This window comes from Acomys minous, assembly GCF_964271855.1.
Source record: "Acomys minous genome assembly, chromosome: 9".
Lineage (NCBI taxonomy): Eukaryota > Metazoa > Chordata > Mammalia > Rodentia > Muridae > Acomys > Acomys minous.
The window spans coordinates 91,043,853-91,066,925 of NC_140490.1; the positions used below are offsets into that span (position 1 = coordinate 91,043,853).

General features: G+C 43.9%; 1 protein-coding gene across 5 annotated transcripts in view; it reads left to right on the forward strand.

The window, feature by feature from the left end:
- Nucleotides 1-4,831: 4,831 nt before the first annotated feature.
- Nucleotides 4,832-23,073, forward strand: part of IGF1 (insulin like growth factor 1) — a 77,777-nt gene continuing 59,535 nt past the window's right edge. Inside the window, exons 1-2 of one of the 5 annotated variants that reach the window (XM_084794106.1) lie at nt 4,832-5,129; nt 10,563-10,719. In XM_084794106.1, coding sequence (XP_084650232.1) covers nt 5,067-5,129; nt 10,563-10,719 — 220 coding nt within the window. In that variant the 5' untranslated portion in view covers nt 4,832-5,066. Of the gene's footprint in view, nt 5,130-6,835; nt 6,976-9,845; nt 9,996-10,562; nt 10,720-23,073 lie in introns of those variants that run through there. The other 4 variants (XM_084794107.1, XM_084794108.1, XM_084794104.1 and 1 more) reach the window with 4 other exon arrangements.

A 23,073-nucleotide genomic window follows, 5' to 3' on the forward strand; every position in this document is an offset into this window, starting at 1 on the left:
TTTAGCTCCCATTTAAGGCATCATCTTTCTATCCAGCAACACTTATTTATACCACGTCACTTATTAATTAAATAAGAAGGTTGACCATTTTATTCAAAGGGTTTATGACTTTAAAAAAAATTTTTTTTTACTTTTATTATCATTTATTTTTTGTACTCTACTTCTTTTAACATTGACTTTTAAGCTCATAGCAGGAGACTGGGCATAAAGAAGACATCTGGGAAGTTTGTGATATTTCTTTCCCCCTGAACACTTCCCCCCTTTTAAATGATAGTGAGGTAAATATATACATCTTTATTTTAAAAGATTTAATTAAGTAAAGATGCAGAGATACACACATCTTATGCATGAATCCAGGACTTTTCAATGCCCCCCAACTCCCAACACACACACACACACACACACATACACACACACACACACACACACACACACACACACACACACACACACTCCCTCCAGATACATGTCCAGTGAAATTTGAAGTAGCAGTTCCCCAGATGCCCACAAGAGGGCGAGCACTTTTTGTTTCCCCAAGGTAAGAGCCTGGGTGGGTTCTAGCCTGGAGGTTTGGCATTGGAGTGTTCTTGCCCATTTTTCTGTTCAACCTGGGACAAGTGCCCTGAGCCCTCATGTTCTCTCTCCACCAGCCCACACTCACCCCTTGCGGGGATCTACCGTCACTAGGACTACTTTGCTCACAAACCCACATCAATTTGGTTTCTGTTCCCAGTATTTGTCCCTTTGACATTTTAGAAGAAATCAAATCCGGGTTTGATGCTGAGAAGAAACGCTGATTTCTTCAGTGGTTGGATTCGTCTTCCCATTTCCCCCTAGCTGTGGAGAAAAACATGCCTTCAAGCTACTACAACAGCTTCCAACGCCTTTCTGGGATCAACAGGAGCTTCCAGCAGGAGGTATTGGGAGGCGTTGGGTTCTAAGTTCTGTGTTCTATACACAAGCTCTTCACCTTGTTGGACACTGGATCCCACTCCAAGAAGCCTCCCCCCGCAAAGAAAGACCCAAGAGAGACACCAGTTTCACCAAGTGGCCTTTGGGGACACCAGACCCCTTCCCTCCAAATCTCCATCCAGAACTCCGCCCTACACAGGCTCCTGCTCTCTTGGCCCTTAAACAGTTCTCCCTTCTCTCTTTCTTCTCTTCCTCCATCCTTGAGCTATTCCCCTCCCTCCTCTGTAACATTCCCTTTACACACACACACACACACACACACACACACACACACACTGACATTAATGTCAGCAACCACTTAAAGACACAAATTGCTAAATTAGCCCAACTGTGCAAAGGTGCAACATGAGCTATGAAGGTGACCCCCCCTCTCTCAGTAACCTGGACAAGACCGGAAACAGGATGAACAGAAAGGCCAGGGGGACCACCAGGTATCGCCCCATTTTCCGTGACTCCCAGCCAACCTTCTGAAAATGAGCAAGTTCGTTTTATTTATTTATTTATTTTTTAAGCAAGGTGTCAGAAGTCCTCTGAAGCTTTGGCTTTATGCAAATGCACCAGTCAAGTAGAAGGCTGGGGGGGGGGGAGGCGTGGGGTTGGGGGATTGGGGAGGGTAGGGGGTTGGGGGAGAGTTATTTATATCCATCAGGCATTACACATGCAAAAGGTGAGACTGTGAATCTGAGTCTCCAGGGCGGATGCTCTCGTGATGAGCACATCTTTGCAGCTAGCTATTTTTGTGGCCCACAGTTCCCATATCTGTTAGATTCTTTTTCCAGGCAGGCAACTACATAAGCATTCTGTAATTTCAACATGAACATGGAAAATCTAGTGGGATTTTCCTGGACACAAGTCTGACTCCCACCTGAGCTTTATCAACAGATGCACCTCTCAATTTCCCTCCTAAACGAGTACCATGCCACATCATCAAAGTCACCTTTCGTCTTCACATTGGCTCCTTGCATTTACAAAGAAAATGGACATTTCTCCAGGAATTAGCGACCCCGCCCTATGGCTAGTTACCCACCTCCCTACAAATACACAGACTATTCTTCAGCTTGATATATGAGAATCATTTCAGGAACTTGCTCCCCACCCCCAATAGGAAACTCACTTCACATCAGAATGTTCCCACACATAGCTATGACAATTACAGTTCACTGAAATTCAGTTTTCTTTGATTGTGACATAAACTGGGACGTAAGTTAAAACTCAATTATCTTTTAAGGGTAATTGGGGTTATAAATACCAAGTGGTTGCCTGTGTTGACACTGCTGGAGGGCACGATCTCAGGGGATGATATGTATTCAGCCCTCAAAGCAGCCCTTCAGGTGAAGCAGTCAAGGATAAGGAAATCTGTCCTGTGAACAGCACAGCATCATGGCACGGTAAGGCACAGCACGGCACAGGACCACATGGCACAGCATAGTACTGTGGCATGGCATGGCACAGCACCACATAGCTTGACATGGCACAGCATAGTGCCCAGAAAACATAACAGTCAGTGTCACAGACTTGGAAAAATATAGTAAGCTTCTAGAATGTGTTAAGGGAAAAAAATTGCTATTAACTGCTCTGGGCAGAAGTGATCAAAGTACTGGCTCACCAGTAAAGGCACCTAGTAGTAGAACAAGGAAGGAGGTAGCTACCTAGACTCAGTCCTAGGCCTGAGTCTCCAGACTCAGAAACTAAAGACCTCTAAGCTGGGAAAGAGTTGACAACAGGTCTTTGGTTCCAGAGGATGTATATCATCAAGGTCCTAAAGAGGTGGATTGACAAGGTCCTAAAGAGGCAGTTTTATCTTTTTCTTTCTTTCTTTTCTAGTAAAAAAAGAAAAGGATATCCACAAGTTATCATAAGTCAAGTGCTCAGGGAGGGCTTGCTGAAGGCAGCCTTGGGTTCCTGTCTGTGCAGGGGTTGCCCACAGCTGCAGACATGCTAGGGCTACCTGGTGATGCTGCTGTCTAGTGCCTTCTGGGAGGCAACCCACAGGGACTTCCCAGTCCCCTGCCTCTCACATAGCATTCTCTCCTTCCCCCATTCTCCAACAAGGCTTTTGCTTCCCTTCCTGCCTCCCTGGGAAATTGTCGTCCTCCCCCTCCCCCCACTTCCACCCCCCCACCCCTCCCATCCCACCCCCCCCCCCCCCCGTGCATTCCTCCTACATCTTAAAGCTTCTCAGTGGACTTTCTTTCTTTCTGCCTGTTGCATGCTCCTTTTTGCTTCTCCTGAGCTCTATGTACACAGTAGGTGCTCTCATCAGATGGTACCTACACCAAATGAAACCTAACATCACCCACCATTGGAACAGCCTAACTCAGGGTTTCTAATGTTTGTGTCTGAAAGGTAAACAGTGCTATGAAGCCCTGACCGCACAGAGCACTGGACCAAGCCCAATCCCCCCCCCCCCCCTTGCAAAACTAAACTGGTTTCATTTGAGGACAACCACCTTTCCAAGCAGATTTCCAGCCATGGGGCAGCATAAACGAGGCAGTGTAGCATTTCCAGCCAGCCTCTGTTGCCTCTGACGTGTCTGTATCTTCAAATCCCCCGAGAGTCGTTGGAGCGAGGCGAGTCTGGCTCGGTTCCACCTCCCCCGGGACACCACACCTGGACAGCCATCCATGGAAAGCACAGTGTCTAATCTGGGCTTTTGCAACCTCCTTTCATAATTCACTTTCTTATCTATTACCTCTCAAAACCACAGAGAAATAAGCAACAAACTGTATCAACAAAAGATCAGAACTTGATTCTCTACGGCAAAGGAAAGTATACATTATAAATAGCGAAGCAGCCGGCTTGAACCAGGCTGCCAGCCGCTTACCCGGTTGAGGGATTTGAATGACATCATAACTGTGGAGAGTGTATTGCTAGCCAGCTGGTATTATTTGAAATAACACACACACACACACACACACACACACACACACACACACAGACACACACACGGAGAATGAAAACACAGCAGACACACATACACATGAGTCTGCCCCCCCTTACACACACACACACACACACACACACAGATGGAGAAAGAAAACACAGCCAACACACACACACAGACACACACACACAGACACACACACACACATGAGTCTGCCCCCCTTACACACACACACACACACACACACACACACACACACACACACTTAGCAGAAAAATATGGCCAGTGGGAAATAGTGTTTGCCTTACATACTATTTCCTTGGGGTTGGGAAGATGACAGGCATCCAGCTTTGTTTTAAAAAAAAAAAAATCATTTTATTTTTCAGTTGGTTCCAGAGCTCAGTATAGTCTCTTTCTCTGCACAAAGCACGAAACAGTGTCCTAATGGGAGGCGAGCCACGGCTGCCTTGCCCATCTATAGGTTTTTGAGAAATGAGATCATTCTTCTCGCTTGGCAACTAGGACAAGGAGTCACCCAAGCGCTGGCTTTCTATCTAATTTACTCTGGTCATTTCAGGGTTAACATCATTGGGCTTTCGGGAGATGGTCTTTTCCTCCTATTTTTCTTAAAATTTATTTTCTTCAAATTTGGTATTTGCCCTAAAATATGAAATTGTTCCCGTGTCCCACTTAGAGCCTGTAATCCTGGTAAGGTGTATTAGCAGACTTGTGTACCTTTATGCCCTGTGGAAAGTTAATCAGAGAACAGATCCTATTTTCTATGGCAGCATCAGTATTTAATGTCGGCTAACCCTGTCAGTAACGCACATTCTTTTAAGGGGGGGGGGGAATGCTTCTGTGCTCCAGTTTTTAAAAAGCAAAGGTATGATGTTATTTGTCACGGTGCCCAAAAAAGTCCTTACTCGATAACTTTGCCAGAAGAGGGAGAGAGAGAGGAGGCGAGTGTTCCCCCAGCTGCTTCCTGTCTGTGTTTTGTAGATAAATGTGAGGATTTTCTCTAAACCCCTCTTCTGCTTGCTAAATCTCACTGTCACTGCTAAATCCAGAGCAGATAGAGCCTGCGCAATGGAATAAAGTCCTCAAAATTGAAATGTGACATTGCTTTAACATCTCCCATCTCTCTGGATTTCTTTTTTGCCTCATTATTCCTGCTCACCAATTCATTTCCAGACTTTGTACTTCAGAAGCAATGGGGAAAATCAGCAGTCTTCCAACTCAATTATTTAAGTGCTGCCTCTGTGATCTCTCGAAGGTAAATATCTCTTACTTTTCTGAACTCGTTGGGGGGAACTGTGTTTAAAACTGTGTGGTGTTTTCTTCTGCCTAGAATTGTTATTCGCTTTAGAATTTGCATTGTTTCAGAACTGGGAGTTATTTACAAATTGCTGAATGTGCAGTTCTGTGCGAGAGCTGTAGAAAGAGCTCCAGGAGATGAATGCATTTGCAGAGCTATCTGTACCGGTAGAAACTATTGCAAGGTACTTATGCTAAACCCTCCACTTCTACGGGGCTTCCACGCTGCCGTTTTAAAAAGAGATTCCTTTAAATCTTCCTATGGCTCGGGGCTAGAAAGCATGGATATAAACTCGGGCTGCTTTTTCCTTTCACAGGTGCAGGCGTTTGCTTTTTAGATCATGTTCCTGTGTGTCTGTGTCTGTGTCTGTGTCTGTGTGTAATTTGTCAGGAGGCATGTCACAGATTAAAAGTTACATTTTAGATGATAGGAAAGCTTTTTAAATGTGCCTTTTGGAGCCAAGAAGCGGGAATTCTTTGCACTGATGCCCAGAAAGTCAGAGTTAAAGTGAAGTTTAATTTGCTTTTCTGAAAAAGCTCTCAGACAACCTGCTGTCTTTGCATATTCAGAAATTTTAAACAGATCCACGCTGTGCTCAGAAAGCAGGAGCATTCTGGCGGCTGCCTGTCGAACTTTTCTCTCTGGAAGGGGACTTTTGTGGACCGAGTTTGGGCTTGGATTTCGGGTTGCAAGGCTTTGCTCTTACTCTCGGTGCGGTAAAGTCTCTTTAGGTGAATCTGGCTGCCTCCGCAGCCGCCGTCAGTGCACTGACTTCTTTCCGATCACTGGCCCTAGTTCAAGTTTCCATTCTCAGCAAAATTATATCCTTCCAGACTTGTGTTTTTTCAATTTGCAAGCACTTTTAAGCCGCCGTCACTGACTCCTTGGAGGCAGTTGCCGGCGAGCTTAATTCATAAAAGCTCCCAGTCAGAGTGCGGCGTTTCTTTGCTGCTTTCAAATGCTGCCTGGCTAGGACTTTTCTTAGGCAAGTAAGTGCCTTGGGACTTAGGGAGACAACCGTGTGTCACGCACCTAATTCGGCCATCCTTGAGATGCTAGCAGGCTCCAGCCACCTTACAGGAGTGAAGTCAGCGTTCACATACGCGGTGTGGTCTGGCATCTGGCATTGTGTCTCCCTATTTAAGAGCCTCATCAAAGAGACGGCGGAATGTTACCTCGGCATTCATTGCAAGTTTGGAAAATTGTCTCCAAATGAACTCTCTCTTTCCCTGCTGGGTCTGCAGAGCATTATGGAAGTGGAGCTAGCAATGTGTTTCAACTTTTTCCTGTACTTGCAGCAGGCGATGGCTGAAGGGAGCTGCTGTGTGGTGGTCTTTGAAACGTAATTCAATGAGGAGAGGTCAACTGCCTAGAGCAGTGCACAGACAGGGCACAAGCTGGCTTTGTATTCTGAGTATCAAGGTATTTCCCAGTGCTTGAGCTAGAGGAAGGAGGGGGGCGGGGAGAGGAAGGCAAAGAGCTGGAACTTGGATTCCCTATTGTGGGTAGCCAAGATAGGTAGCCACACAATGGGAAATCAGTGGCTTCCCTTGGGAGGGATAGCATTGACTAGACCCTCAGCTGTGCAATTTACTCGTTGTTTAAATGGACAAAAGGCAGTTTACCCAGGCTCATAGCATACCTGCCAGGGTGTGCACATGTAACCAGATGCTTTCACAAACCCCACCCACAAAACAGCACATTTTTTTTAAGTCCTCAGTTTTCTATTCATGTCAGCCTCATAGTACCCACTCTGACCTGCTGTGACAAAGACCTGCAACGTCCCGAAATGACCTCACCTCCAGTAAGTATTCTTTTATTGAAGACTGCCCTGGAATTTTCCCTGGGCATTTTCACTGATGCTCAGACATCTGGAATCCACCTGATATCCCACTTGTTTGACGCAGAGAGGTCTTTGGCAACGTGGATTTGCCGGTGATCATTGAGGAAAGTGTTCTGAGTTCAGAGTTGGGCTTTTTTTGCCCTCTCTTTGCCAGGCTCTTCCTTGTCCTCTTCCTATTACATCTATGGCTTCTCTCTACCCGTTTTCCTTGTGGTTGATGAAATAAGAGGCCGAGGAAATGGAGAACATATGGGGAGACTTGTTTTGAACTTTTTTTTTAAACTCCTAAGCAAGTTCGTTATTGTTTTCTGTTTGGGGAACATGGTGTGGTCGACTGAGACACTGTGTGTGCTAGACTAGTCTCTGAGCTAAAGGAAAGTGCACCAGAGGTCCTAGGATTGCAAGTACTGATATTTATTAGACAGTGGGTTTTTTTCCCAGTATAATTCCATGCAAAGAGGAAAAAGGGAAAAAAATCGGTTAAAGCCATTTTCAGTTTTTCAATGCTAGAGGTTCATATGTTTTGCTGGATTTAAAGGTACTGTTCCTTAAAATAACTATTAAAGTGTGGTTTGGGACAGCCAGTGATAGTGGTCTAAATTTACAAAGGCTGTGAGACTGAGTGACAGTTCCTGTGGAGTTGGTCCATGCTGGCCATTGCAGGTGCCTAGCCTTCACCATCACCTGACGCTCAGCACAGGTAGGGGGCAGTGTTTGAGAAGTGGGTTTGCTGGAGAGAACCTCATTCTGGACCTGACCTGTTGCCAGCTTGAAAGGATGTGTTCCCTAACGGGGCTGCCCTTTCCCAAAGAACCAGGAAGCCCTGATGGGTTGGATTTACTCAAGTTTCCATGAGAAACACTGAAGGGGAAACTCCCCCTTCAAATGCTTCTCATAGCTAAAAGAAATGAATAGATATTAGCTCATTTCTAGAAAATCCTAGTGTCTTTGGTGGTGTACCAATGGAGTGCTTCCATGCCAAAAACCCTACTAAGAAAATGTACCAAGGTCTTAGCTGAAGCCAGATCTCCTTCTTAGCTGCAGTCTTCTGTTCGTGGTGTTCTGTACGTAGAGAGTTCCTTTCATCTTCAGTTGCTCTACAAGCACTCACTAAAATTTTACTGTGTGCTATCAACAATCAAGGGCTTGGGATCCCTTGCCCTCTGCAAATGCTAGGCTGAAGAGCTGGCCACAAAACTGGAAATTGGTTTAAAATCGTCAGCAAAATTTGTCAGTGTTGCAGAGGCCATTAAGTTGAGAGTTAACACAGGACAGGGAAGGGTGGCCGTGAACTAAATGTCTGAGCCTCATTCTCCAAACAAGATGGGGTGGAATAAATTTGCCCCAACTGTGAGGTACAAAAGAGCCTCTTTTAAAAATTATAGCTTCCAGATGGGCACAGTGTGAACGCCTGTAATCCCAGCACTGGAGAGACAGAGGCAGGCAGATCTCTGTGAGTTTGAGGCCAGCCTGGTCTACAAAGCGAGTCCAGGACAGCCAAAGCTACAAGGCTACACAGAGAAACCCTGTCTCAAAAAAACCTGACACACACACACACACACACACACACACACACACACACACACAGGAGAGGCACACACACACACACATACACACACACACACACACACACACACACACACACAGGAGAGGCACACACACACACACACACAGGGGAGGCAAGATATGCTGGGTTTCCTACCTCAGTCTACTGTCATTAAAGTATAATTCTGCCCACAGTCCATTGAACCAAAGCATGCGTGTGTATAATATATATATGTATGTATATATATGTGTGTGTATGAGTGTGTGTGTGTGTGTGAGAGAGAGAGAGAGACTTCCTTTATAGGGTAGCTCACCTAATACCCTCTTCGTGGCACTTTCCATGTTGCTGAGAGCATATGCATCTGAAATAGATGAAGCTGCTCACCTTGGAAGCCTTCCTGAAAGAAAGTACACGCTGGCCCACAGGTAGCAACATGGAAAAGCAGAATGTCACCGTTGCACTTGTCCACTTCTTAGAATGAAGTGAGTCACAGGAATCCTGATTGTGGCATGGGTGCCATTTGGCTATCAACCACTGGCTAAACTGAGCCAACCAGGGGACCCTTGGTAGCTTCTGTTATAAAATCGGTAGGGTAGTACATGAGTACCTCCCAGGCTTCCCATTGCTCAAGAAAAGCTCTTGTAGGTCTTAAGCCCAGTGCAGCCCTGCACATAAAAAGCCCTCTGTGTGCACCTCTGTGCTAGTGGACTAGAGGAGGGGGGGGCGCTTTGGAATGTAAGAGTTATATTTCCCCTTGAAGCTCGGAAAGGGATTTTTAAACTCCCTGACCTTCTGTCACCCTCCTTCTTCCTGCTTGTCACTCTCCCCCCCCAAGGCAGGCATAGAAATTAGAAACCCCCTTCCTCAAGGCAGCCATAAAACACGGACAATTGCTTCTGACCTCCTGAGACTTTCCATCAGGGGAGCTGACCAGACAGAAATCTGCTGCTTGTCCTGTGTGATGGTAAGGGTCATAGGCCCCCTTCTCCCCAAGAGGCCCAAAATCCTACACCCAGGGCTTAAAAATGCTTCACAAAGGGGCGTAGACGAATCAGGAGAGGCAAGACGTGCTGGGTTTCCTACTTCAGTCATTAAATTATAATTCTGCCCACTGCCCGTGCTCCATCGAACCAGAGCATCACAACAGCAGCAGCAACAACAAATGGGAGGGGTTCCCCCCCTTCTGGAGCCTTGTTTCTGAAGGCTCTCACCTCACCTACACCTTTAATTAAATAAAGGCATCAGGTGACTTTCTCTTGCCAACCTGCATTTTGTTATTGAGGTCCAGACTGCGACCTTCACGATGTGTAAGGGAACGTATCCCACCTTTCTATCACTTTGGTTTTGTGAGGCAGTTGCATCCTTAAGTGTTTTTCCTGTTCCTGGGTTGCTTGTTTGTTTTCCCCTTGTGGTTGTGTTAGCTGCTAACACTCAGGTAAGATTTCTCTTCCTCTTCCTCCAGCCCTGCTCTGCTTCCCTCCCTCTCCCTCTCTGAAAGGCTCTAATGATGTATTTTTCATAATACCTTTCTGGCCTGTGTAAAATCTTCTTAATCGATGGCCATAGAATGATGCCCTGGTTATCGATAATGACTATAGGTACCCTCTGCAGACAGCCAAGTCTTAGAGCATTTAAACAGGTTGCCTACAAAGCTGAGCGCCATTTAACTTTTGACCACTCAGATGTTTTACCAGGCTCTCAGAATGGCACGGGGACTCGCTCCCGCCGCGCCCCCCCCCCACTAAAATAACCACATCTTTTGTCACCCAGTAAATGTTTGCAGCCCCTTTGCCCTATTTATTCATAATAAGAACTCGTTTAAAAAAAAAAACCCTCAGGAGGATTTCTGAAGATTCAGAAGCCAAGGGACTAAACAGGGTTTGTCTGAAGTCAAGACAGGATCAGACCAGGACACCCCGCCGCCCACCCCCACCCCACCCCCGTCCCACCCTTTTAGGACCCAGAAGGATTCTTGACCTTCCTTTTGTTCTCCCTCCTGCAGATCAAGATACAAGTCATGTCGTCTTCACATCTCTTTTACCTGGCACTCTGCTTGCTCACCTTCACCAGCTCTGTCACAGCTGGACCGGAAACCCTTTGCGGGGCTGAGCTGGTGGATGCTCTTCAGTTCGTGTGTGGCCCAAGGGGATTTTACTTCAGTGAGTACTTCTCCCCGCCCCCCACCCCACCCCCCCCCCACCCCGTCCCACCCCACCCTGCTCTGTGCTACTATGATTCTGAAGTATATGGCTTTGTGGATTTACAACCTCAGGGCTTGTGCGAGTAAGTGAATGGCTGCCCGTGGCAGGCAGCCATCCTCCGGCTCTCACCTTCAAGTGTGCGTAGCATTTCATCTGGGCTTTGGCAAGTGTGGGAGATTTAGGGTGGAATTTTCTTCTTTAAGAGCTTGTCTTTAACTGCTTCCTCAAGGGCCTTCCTCCAGATTTTGTGGTCTACCCCGAACTCTCCTATTCCTTCCAATGAAGAAATAAGGCAGACTAACCCTGGGGTATTGGAGATTTTGTCCCTAGACCTTTGAGTGCATATATAAGCATACAGAAGGCATGCAGGGTTACTCTGAGCATTCTGTAATTTAGTGTAAAATGGTAAAGATCTCCCATGCCAAATTTATGTGAACTTGAGAAATGGATTAAACTGAGAATACAGTCTGTGTCTCCGCGCACCACAAAGTCACCATGAATGGACAAAAGGTGACCTTTGCCAAGACATGTTTGTAAGTACCTGGGCTTGCTCTAACTGTACATTGTAGTGGTATACCAATATGCCCTCTATGCAGATTGACCTTGATTTTCTTTTTTGTCACTACTTTTTTTTTTTTTTGATGTAGTTCTTCCCTGGGTATTATATCCACTAAGAAAGAAGTCTTTGAAAAATTCATCAGCACACATCTTATAACTAGGTCTCAGGCAAAAAGAAAGTCAGCAGTCAGTGGGAAGGAGACAGAGGAGTCAATACCTGTAAATGATAACACACACCAATAACCCAATGGCCACCGAAAGGAGTGATCACTTGAAAAAGAATCAATGTCACACACGTCCATCTCACAGTGTATTATAATGCAGTGAAAAACTGAAAGACAGATGTGAACACTGTACATTTCTTTGGAAGTGTTCAGAGTTCTCGGAAACTGGGCACCACTCATTCACTAGGGTTCCTGTCACTCAAATGTCAACAGATTACTTCAATGATCCACCAAGCTCAAGCTCCATGTAGCTCTTGAAATGATTCACATTCTTAAAGCCTCTCTTGTCTGCTTGACAAATGATGCAGGTGGTAATGGGGGTAGCCTGGAGTGGTGGTGGTGGTGGCTGTGTGTGTGTGTGTGTATGTGCATGAGTGTGTGTGCGTGTGAGAATGTGTGTGTGCACATGAGTGTGTGTGCATGAGTGTATGTGTGTGTGAGTGTGTGTGTGAGTGTGTGTGTGCATGAGTGTATGTGTGTGTGAGTGTGTGTGCGTGAGTGTGTGCGTGAGTGAGTGTGTGTATGTGCATATGAGTGTGTGTGTATCTGTGTGAGTGTGTGTGTATGAGTATGTGTATTGCGTGAGTGTGTGTATGTGCATGTGTGCACATGAGTGTGTGTGTATAGGCATGAGTGTGTGTGTGTGTATTGAGTGAGTGTGTGTGTGTGCACATGAGTGTGTGTGTATGGGCATGAGTGTGTGTGTGTATTGAGTGAGTGTGTGTGTGTATGTGCATGAGTGTGTGTGTATGTGCGTGAGTGTGTGTGTGCATGAGTGTGTATATGTGTGTGTGTGTGAGAATGAGGTAAAAGTTTACTCATATAAGTTTGTAGATGTGCAAGGGAACTACTAAGGAGACTTGTAATGTCTATTTACCATGGTTTTGGCAAAATAAAATAAAAACAGACAAGTGGCAGCATATCATCAAAGACTCTAACATGCTTTCAGCTGTGTGAATGGGAAATTTTCCACTTTGTGCTTCCTGCCAGTCCTTTATTTGAATAAATTCACTTATTTTTCTGGCAATAAAACAGCTCCATCTAGTTCTCTGTTGCAGGGTAAATGAATGAGCTGAAGGGGTGGGTGGGTTTTCCTTTAACACCAGGCTCGTTTCACTTAAAAAAAAAAAACACTCTATAGAAAGTGAACATGAGACCTCAACACAGGCAGACAATGAATTGTGATCATGCTGTAATTTGCCTGCAATAGACCCATACTTTCATTTTGAGAAGCATAAGCGGTTCTCACTTCCATTTCCCAAGGACCTTGTCTTCCCTTGGCAATCCACTTATGCGAGTTTGTTCTGTCCATCTCACTGGTAATCCCCAAGCCTGCAAGTGCCTTCTGCTGAGTGCCAGGTTGAACTGACGGACTCCAGGATCTCCACGCATGGTGCATGACTACTGGACCCATTGATGCCTGGGATGTTTGCATTAGATAATAAAAACTAAGACAAGGAATAGTGACTCAGTCCTAGATGACCAGACAGTACTTACAATGTCCGAGCAGACGCTTGAACATTGAACACCAACAGTGGAAACCAATTTTAATGCACTGAGAAGGTTCTTGTGTTTGATCGCTGCCAAGATCAAGTTTTAGTAAATGTGTTTAAATTGGGTTTTAATAACTTAAAATAAAAAAGGATCCATAGAGCCACTTGATATTTATAACAGGGTTCTGGTTTTGTTTTGGTTTTTGTTTGTTTGTTTGTTTTTGTTTGCTTTTGTTTTTGATAGATTGAATCCAAGTAAACATAATAGAATTTCTTCTGTGGAACTCTCCCAGTAAAAACCACCAAGTATTAGGACTGCCAAATACTTTGTGACACATATGCTATTGTCAATTCTGCCATTAAGAGGTTTTTTTTTGTTTTGGTTTTTTTTTAATCACATTGGGCTTTATAGAATTCCATGACTTAAGCTAAATCCCGTGCTTGCCTTTTGTTCTTTAAGCACAAAGGTATCCTGTCTACCTGAGAAGAGCCCCTTCTCCTAAATTACTGTAGTTTACTTCAAAATACTGGGGGAACATGTGCTGTACAGTACACTCACTGTACAACAGAGGTGTAACTGAGTTGCCCAGAGGTGAATGAGAGACTGGCCTTGCCTTTAAAGTACTCAGAGTCTAGTCAGAGGTTAGAAAAAGTGTTTATATGTCATATATCTGCAAGAGAAAATAACCTTGGAGAAGAGGTTATATTCTTAATGCTTTTTCTGAATATTCCATCTCATTTATGACACGTCTTTACCAGGCTCCGCCCTCTAAGTGCACCCCTGAAAGGCCAGAGCTATTTATCTTTGAAGATCAGTGTCAAGTTCAATATCTGACTAGAACAATAGCTGCTGGTATTTGTCAACTTGAAATGGCAAGATTGAATCCAAAGGGGTTAGAGAGATGGCTCAGTGATTAAGAGCAGTGGTTGCTCTTCCAAAGGACCCGGGTTCGATTCCCAGCACCTAGCTCATCACTGTCTGGAACTCCTGCTCCAGGGGATCCAACACCCTCCCACTGACATACATGCAGGCAAAACAACAGCGTACATGAAAAATATAAATAAATAAAATTTTTTAAAAAAGAGTAAGTCCAAGTAAACATAATAGAATTGCTTCTGTGGGACTCTCCCAGTGAGAATCACCAAGTATTAGGACTGCCAAATACACTGGGACACATTTCTCACCTCATGCCTACCCAGTTATTTGATGAAACTGTTGTGTGTTCCACCCCCCCCCCCCCACTGAACACAAGGTATGTGTACCAATAAGAACGTAGCTTCACCCATCCCCAAGCTATACTGACGGTCTGTTTTGGTCCTGAGCCAATTATTCTTACAGGCATTAACTGTTGTCAACAAATTTTATTGAGTTTCCTTTTCATCCCCGAGATATGCTGGGTGTGGGGAAGTCCTTGAAGCACCTTTTAAAGCAAAGAATCCTTCACATTTCCACCACCCGCTCCCCTCCGTCGGCCCCAGTTGACACTTACTGGATTTTGCTCTTATTTTCTAAGTATCACTGAGCCCCTGCCTTTTTACTTTAGGCTCTTTCAACTCCATTTGGAAGTATGTATTTCTCTGAACTGTTGGAAAGGGCGGTGTCTGATCTTGGTTTGGTATTTAAACATCATAAAGAAATTGGCCTCCATCTTTATTTTATGTTTTTATTTTTGGGTAATACAAAATATTTAACAAGGAATGGTTTTGAATCCTATTAGAACTGTTCAGAGTAAGGTGTTTTTTTCTTCTTCTTCTTCTTCTTCTTCTTCTTCTTCTTCTTCTTCTTCTTCTTCTTCTTCTGTTGTTGCTGTTGTTAATTCTTGCTTTGTGTAGGTTGACCCAGTTTCACAAATGAGCGTACATTCCCCTCCTAGCCCGAGTTCTGTGGGTGCACAGCAGACACATCCTCCTGGATGATGTGAACAACTCCCCGGCAGAAGTAGAGCAGCTGATCCAAAGTGAACACAGCTTCCCCAGACAGTTTACAAAATGAAGGATCCGGTGAAGAGCTAATTACAGATTCCTCCCCATGTACCACAGAGAGAGAGAGAGAGAGAGAGAGAGAGAGAGAGAGAGACAGCATGTCAATCAGGCCTACTCTCTCTTGGTCCTGTGAGGAGAGCAGCACCATGGTGGAGGTGAAAGCTCACAAGGAAAGAGCTCTGGGCTAACCCACCAGTGTGCTGAAACCCACACAGAAGATGTCCCATTAGAACGTTGCTTTGTCTGAGGCATACCAGTGGCTAAAATGAAAGGAGAGAAGTTAAGCTTACCACGGGTATAATTTTTTGACAGCTATGGTGATTAACCATTTTAGCATGCTCTTTGGGAACTTCTGGAATTTTTCTCCTTTGAGGTATTTAAGAAGTTGACAGACAACCAACCATCTTGAATGGTTTCAATTAAGGACAACCAGAAGAAAGAGAGGTTCTGGGGTCTTTTTCAGTTTTAAGAGTCTATAAACAGTCCCTTAAATAAACTGTATATGCTTTACCTCGGGCAGTCTGGGGGAAAGGAGAAGTAAATCAATTAGAAAAGAAAGTTGGATACCCTTTCAGCTACCCCAGATTTATGGCTTTTGTAAAACATCCCTCCACTGCATGCTTATTAAGAACAGATCTGAATAAACGAATGACATTCTTCATGTGTTAAAGCACTGTTTTTAAAGACTTTGAGTGAAACTTTGCAATTAGGTTTCGCTGTTATTGATTGCACAAACCTTCCTAGGTTGAGGTTATTATTCTGAACTTGGGCCTCTTTCCTTTGATATACAGAGCTCAGAAAACTACCTCCAGGCCTGTCAATCATTACTTATATGACTTTGGCAGCCATTTAAACTTCCTGGGCTGAAATGCCCTTGTCTATAAAACAAGGGGATTTTGTTAAGGCAAAATGACCTTTAGCTTTAACAGATTTGACATCTAGGTTGCGAGCAACAAGCATTTCTGTTATTGGAGAAGGGGGAGCCCTGGGTTTAACTAGTGACCAAGGGACGTTCAGCTTCTTTTATCTTCTTGACATCATCTCGGCTGGTCCCCAAAGGTAGCCAATCCACTCCTTTCAGGAAATAAGAGCCAGCTGCTTTGCTTCATTTTAATTTGAGCTTTCATTCTCCAAGGACAGAAGAGAAATGCAGACATGACCACACAGTGCCAGGTCATAAACCCAAGGTTGTCATTGTTCTTTTTTATCGAGGGCGATCTGGTGGTTCTCGCCTTTGTGACTTCACTCTGCCTTGACTTTCAGAAGCACTGAGGGACTCTGTTCATTATCTCAGAAGAAGACTCTTTGAATCCACGCAGAGCCTTTGGGCAGCCTATTAGATACGGCCTGTCCAGTGAGAGAAGAGTAGGGTGTTCAAACCCGTCCACCACCAGCTTTGCTTTGGGCCAGTGTGGACTTTAAGCTCCATCTGTATGCACTTGCATGCACAGGACCCCTCTTGGGAATCCAAGCATGCCTTTGTGTGAGTGCTGGCCTAACTTGGGGGTGATATGGTCACTGCCTATGGAAAAACTATTCTCTTTGAAATTGATACATCTGAAATTGACCTTTTGACCTTGCCCTCGTTAGTACACAGAGCTAATAGGTCACAAATATTGTTTGAGGGGGCAAAAAAAAAAAAAAACCAGCACCGGGCTTTTATCTTTGACCCTCAAATGCTTGTTAACTACTTTTTAAAAATATACTCAAGAGATTTTGTAGGTGGACTAAGAAAATGATGGTTTCTGTGTGAAATCAGAAAATAACTTTTGACTTTATTGACACGGTTATATTTATTAAGACTGTTTCTCCTAGATCTGATTTTTCTGACAAGAATATACAGTTGAGCTTTAGCTCTGCAACTTAATCAGCGGGAGGCCTTGAGTAGACCACTTAGCCACATTGTGCCTCGATTTCCTCGTCTGTAAAGTGGGACCTGACTTCCAGTGCTGATATTAGGCTTAAATGAACCAATGGATTAAAATAGTGTCCAGCACCTGTATTTATTTACTCCCTTCTGTGATCTGTCTCAGAATCCACTGTAAAAGGTGAGATACCTGAGAAGTCCAGGTAGTTTTACACTCCTATTTCTTCTGCTTGGGGAAGCTGATAAAATTATAAGTAGTAACAATCATGCACACACACAGTGTCAGTAGTAATGACAAGAATGGTCTGGATGTCTCACACTTAAATTTAAAAAAATCTATTTACTCCTGCTTTGTCCTTATCCCCTTTTTGACAGACAAAGATGATATCTGCATTAGACAAACAAGAAGTAGAAGGCATGGACTGAGGAAATGTCCAGCAGGTCACACCTGTCACACGAGTTTGAAAATGTAAAGCCAGATTGTGGTGGCATGGACCTACAAGTCTAGTGTTCCAATAAAGAGAGGTGGGAGGCAGAGACAGAAGACTGCTTAGAGCCTGGCATATGCAGCAGCAAGAGACCTCACCTCAAACAAGATGGGAGTCAGGAACTTACACCCGTGGCTGGCCTCTGACCTCCACACATATGTTATGGCATGCACACTTGTATTCCACACACAGAATGGACACACCACACACATACATTTCTACCCACAAAGATGAAAGGAAAGGTGTGGAGATTTTGAAACTTCACAGATCAAAATAACAAATCCCCAGCTTCTAGTCTCCCTGAAATATGCTCATTTGGTCAACTGCATTACTTAGAAACTCACAGCTCTGTAGCCCAGGGAAATGGTCCCCAAGCCCCAGCCATCCTCTGGAAAATAAGGGACAGGAGCCCTGGTATAAAGCAGTTGGTTTTCAACATTTTCTTAAAAATGAGGCCTCGGTGTGTGTTGTTGGGTGGGGGTGGGGGAAAGTCACATATGCATGTAAGGAACTTGCATTTTACTTCTGAGACCATTGAGGAAAAGAAATTCCTCAAAGTAAAGAAAGTTTCTTTTGATTAGATGCAGGCACTGTACAAAAGTCTTCATAGTACCCTCACGGGCAGGATGTAGCCCCTTTCCTGAGAACCATAGGGAGCCTCACCTCTCACTCACTGGCTTCATATTTTTTTCCTCTATCAGAAAAACTTTAAATGTTTCATTTCTTGCAGCTTTTAGTTTGGAATCTTTTCTCTCTCTCTCTCTCTCTCTCTCTCTCTCTCTCTCTCTCTCTCTCTCTCTCTCTCTCTCCATTACCAAGACTCTATTTAGTTGGACCAAGCATCTCTTGTGGGGAACCAGGAAAGTGCTCGCAAAGGTCATAAACTGCCTGATGCCCATGGGGGCCTTATAAAAATGGAAACAGCCAGTGGGTTGGGTTGGAAAACAAGATTTCTAACTGGGGGATGCAAATCCCACCTTGCTGTTTCAGCTCATGGTATGTGAGAGTCTCACATTATCAGTGGCAGGTAGACATTTTAGATCCAGAAAGGAGATTGAACATTGTATAGCTTTAGTGTTCTTTCAAATACCTTGTCCAGACACCATGTGCCACGGCAGCATCCTTCAGAGCCAACCCCATCTCTCCAGAAGCCTTCCTTTTGATCTCAAAGGCCACAGCAAAGAACCAGACACACTGAGAACAGACCCAAGGTCTTTCCCAAGGAGAGTCCCTGTTGTCCTAACTTACAGGCCACAGAAGCTTTTGATCTTCCATGTGGCCAGATGTCCTTGACAATCATGGTGGCAAATTATCTTGTTTGCGCTGAGCTTGCTGGCTTGGCACTGATCCACCCCACACCTTTCCGTGAACCCACATAAGCTTTTATATCCCACAGGATTATTTGGGGTTGCCCAGAAAGTTCAAACCTCTCATTAGCTGTCAGACTGAGGAGACGACATCTTCTACTTGTGTTTATCTTTATCTATATGTGAGATCATGTTTAAAACATAGCAAAGAGATGTTATTTGACATGCAATTCCCTAACTGTAGCAAGCTGTATGCCTATTTAATGCATTGTTTAGTCTCACATTGGCTACAGCCATTTAAAGAAGCGTTTGGCAAGCTCTAGGTTTTCATTCTTGGCATAGCTGCCCCTTTTAGTTTTCCACTGAACCTTGGATACCAAGAAAAACCCTCCGCTTGCTTTACATCTGACATACTGTTTTATGTAATTCACCAGACCCCTTTGCACACGGCCCTCTGTATTTGTCCTAAGGTAATTAATGGCTTTGCAATATTTGATCAGCAGAAACAGGGACACAAAGAGAAATTGTGCAACCCAGAGGAGACCACACAGCCTTTTAAATTAAAACCTTTTGCTTTAAATGTTCAGACGTTCTGCAGGAATAGAAATTTCCATTTCAAAAGAAAAAAAAAGTTATGTTGAAATCCCCAGGAAGATACTTAAGAACCTGATAATTGATCAAATATACATATTTCTATCTGCCTTTTAAAGCTACCTGATTATTGAAAGGAAAGAACATTTAATGCTGCTACAAGCTTGGGAACCTTTGAAAAAATAATCTTGTCACCACTAAAACAGAAACCCAGAGAGAAGTGATGGGTTCAAGGGCACATAGCTAATTAGTGGCAATAGGAGATAGGTTGATTCCATTTTCTGATCCCAGCGCAGCCTTCCTCTGCTTAGCACAATTAATCATGCCTATGTGACATCACCTGGTAACTTCAGATGAGCAGGGGAGGGGCCTCAAGTCAAGCTGGCTCAAAGGAACAGTCCCAGGGGACCCTTCATTCTAAGAAACTCACCCCCGAGAGTTAACAATTTGTTTCCTTGCAGCAGAAATGCTAGAAATTAAAGTCACCCCCCGCCCCCGCCTGTCTGTATATATGGTGTAGGGTGCCTGCTGATGTGCTTTGGGCATTGAAGTCTTCTTAAGGTTGTAATTCAGACTCTTATTGTATATTATGCTCTTCCGAAACTCTCGCTACTCCCTCCAGTGTCAACTTTGGGAGAAATGCTTTGGAATGACTTAGCAAAGCTGTGTTCCTGGAAAATCTGAAACAGCCCCATGAATTGTAGGGTCAGCTTTCTTTCTTTCTTTCTGGAGATTTCTCTGCCTCATGCCAAAAGAAATTTACACCTGGTTTTTTTGTTGTTTTTTTTTTCAGACTCTTAAGCAAATGCTCTATGAATCTCTCCTAAGTGCTTTTCTTCTTTGTCTGTGGCCTTTGTGAGGTACTAGGAAAGGCTGTCTGAGGGGGTATGTGTAAGTTAAAAAATTTGGTTACACTGCATGAAAACTGCCAGGCAGTTCTGTGTTTCTGAGAAGATGGCACCACCTCTGTGCCATTTACCCTGATGAAATGGGTCTTTCATCAGAAACAAGCAATTTAGAAAGAGTGTTCGGAGCCAACCACATGGCGCCAACTCCTGATTGCCCATGAAACTGGGGGAAGGAGCACGGGAGTTAGGACTCTGGATTCAACTGGTGTGAGGACTCTGTGGGTTTCTTTTCTTCCTCCTTCCTGACCCTTTACGGGACCAGGTAGCGAGCGTGCTTTGAAATCATACTCCATTCTTGTAACCGCCTTTCCTTTTCCTGGCATTGTTACTAGCAATAGATGTGTCAACTGACTTGGGGTCTGGTAACGTCTACTTAAGGAGGGGGCCTGCAGGGCACATTACCGTCGGTTCAGAGAGATACAGTTGGTTTCTACCAACTCCAGGGGTCCCATTCTCCTATTGCAATAAAGTCAAAGGACTCTAGACATTGCCTAGTATATTTGGGGTGTTAACTCACTCCCAAATCAGATCTACTGGACTGGAAAAGTCTCTGGAAGAGGAATAACCAATGAAGTGGAGCAACATCAGGCACAAAATTAAAAATCACATAGCACCTAGGAAGCCTTTCCTACCTGAAGGGATTATAGGCTCAGACCTTAGTCACCGACTGAGGAGTTGGGGGCAATGAGAAGAGACAATGGCGCTCGGACAACTTTCCTATGAAAATACACATCTCTCTCTATACGCTATTTAAAAAGCTTTTGCAGGCTTTCCTTTTTGCCTTATAGCTACAGGACCCATTTGTCTTTGGTAAGAGAAGTAAGGGCAAAAAGAAATGGTCCAATGAAAAGCCCTAGGCTTTAGAAATTTGATTGAGACCACCCAAAGCCAGAGTAAAGGAAGCTGGCTGCTTTCACCTCTGTGACTACATATGTTCTTTTCTTAGACCCATAACAAATACACTCTTTAGTCTTCATTAGTAAAAGGCCTAATTTAAAGTAAGTGACCTTTCCCCCTTCTCCTTTGTTGTGCATTTCCTATCTAAGCATCATCAGACTCATTGTCCAGAGAGTCAGCAATCACATGTTGAGTCTGACCCACAGGCCCTACTGAACAGTTCTGTGATCTTGGAGACATCACTCTGATCTTGAGCCTCGCATTCCTCCTAATCAAATGTGAATAAACGATTATGCCTCAGAACTGTTCTGAGTCTCAGCCACAGAAGGGCTTCAGAATGGACCCTAAAAGGACCACGGAGATAATGTCACTATTAACAAACTGAATGAGACACTTTGCCACTTTGGTCTTTACTCATGGCTGACAATTTAGCACCATGGTTTCCTTTCTGCAAAACTTTCTATAATAACTGTCATCTAAAAAGGTTAACTCAGCCACATAGTGTACTCTAACTTGTTAATTAAAAATAACAGCATGAAAAAAAAAATCAACCTGCGTGTATCTCCTTCTCACTTAGCGCTTTGTATTCAGAATGATCAAGCGCTAACTACTGCTTGGCTGGACTTCTCAGTGGGTGTTGCTCTTTAGTTTCTCTTGTTGGAAGAAGCAGGCATGAGATGGAGCCTATCATGTTTCCATGCTGAGGCTTCTGGGAAGGTTTATTGTCTAAGAGGTGGTCAGGTAGTCACTGAAGTAGCACACGTAGGCAAAAGACTTCTCTTTCCTCCAGTCAGCTGTTTGTGCGTTCTGCTTGGCCTCAAAAGATAGCATTCAGCAGAGGGAATTTGTTTCTAGTCTGAAAAGTATCTTCCTCTCTCAAGTTGCCCATCTAAAGTGTTTTTTTTCCTTCACTGTCTGACTCAGAAAATGATTTTAAAAGCAGCTTTGTATTTAAGCATGGCTTTGATGTTATCAAAAGTATGAGTCTTATAACCATATGGACCAGTAACAAGGTGGTTTTTCTATCTCAGGGGATTTACATCCAATCATTTCTAGAGACACAGATTTGATGTGGTAAAGATACATTTGAAGCACACAATGAAGTATTGGCTACTCTTGCTGTGGAACTTTATCTTATTTGATAGCTCGATGGGAAAAACAGAGACTAAACATCCATACATCTTTTTTTCTGTCCTCTACAGTAGCCAGGATGGGACACATAAAACACAGGATTTGATATTGAAAACATTGTTCCAAAATCTGTTTTTTTTTCTTCCAAAAATAAGCCCTTGACTTTCCATTGGCTGCTATTATCATTGTGTATTGAGACTGAAGAAATAGAAGAATTCAGTCTTCCAGTCTACACAAGATCTCAACACTGAGGTTTTCCTTACAACTGAAAACTCAGTTCATGGCTAAGCCGAAAGGGATTTTTCAAAGGCTACCTCACTAGTATGTCCTACTAAGTTTGAAAACCTAGCTCTGACTCCACTTTTTCTCTCTTGATCTACTTGATTTTTTTTTAAAGAAGCCATTATAGACCAGGGAAATGACGAACCCTTGGCATAAAATCAGAAAGATAGATAGTGCAACCAGAGGATACACTCTTAGCAAACACTACAATAAATTTCTACTTGCCAAAGCAGAACTGACAAACTAGAGAGCTTTGAAAAACCACACATAGCAATCAGATCCAGAGAACCAAGAATCAGAGAAAAACCCTGGTGTGCACCAGGTCCTAAGGCAGACTGGTAAGGAAAGCTATCTGGTCAACCACATTCAGACCTGAGAAACTCCTAAACAAGCAAGCACATTAAGTGTAAACTTGAAACATTCATGTAAAATAGTCCTGATATCTACTGTCCATGTCCTCACAATAAACTAACTGCTAGGTCACATTTTCTGGTTAGTGCAGGAGAATAGTCACTGAAACCCTTAATCATTCAGAAAACATTTCTTTCAATTTCTATCAACCAACTTCATTAAGTCTCTATTT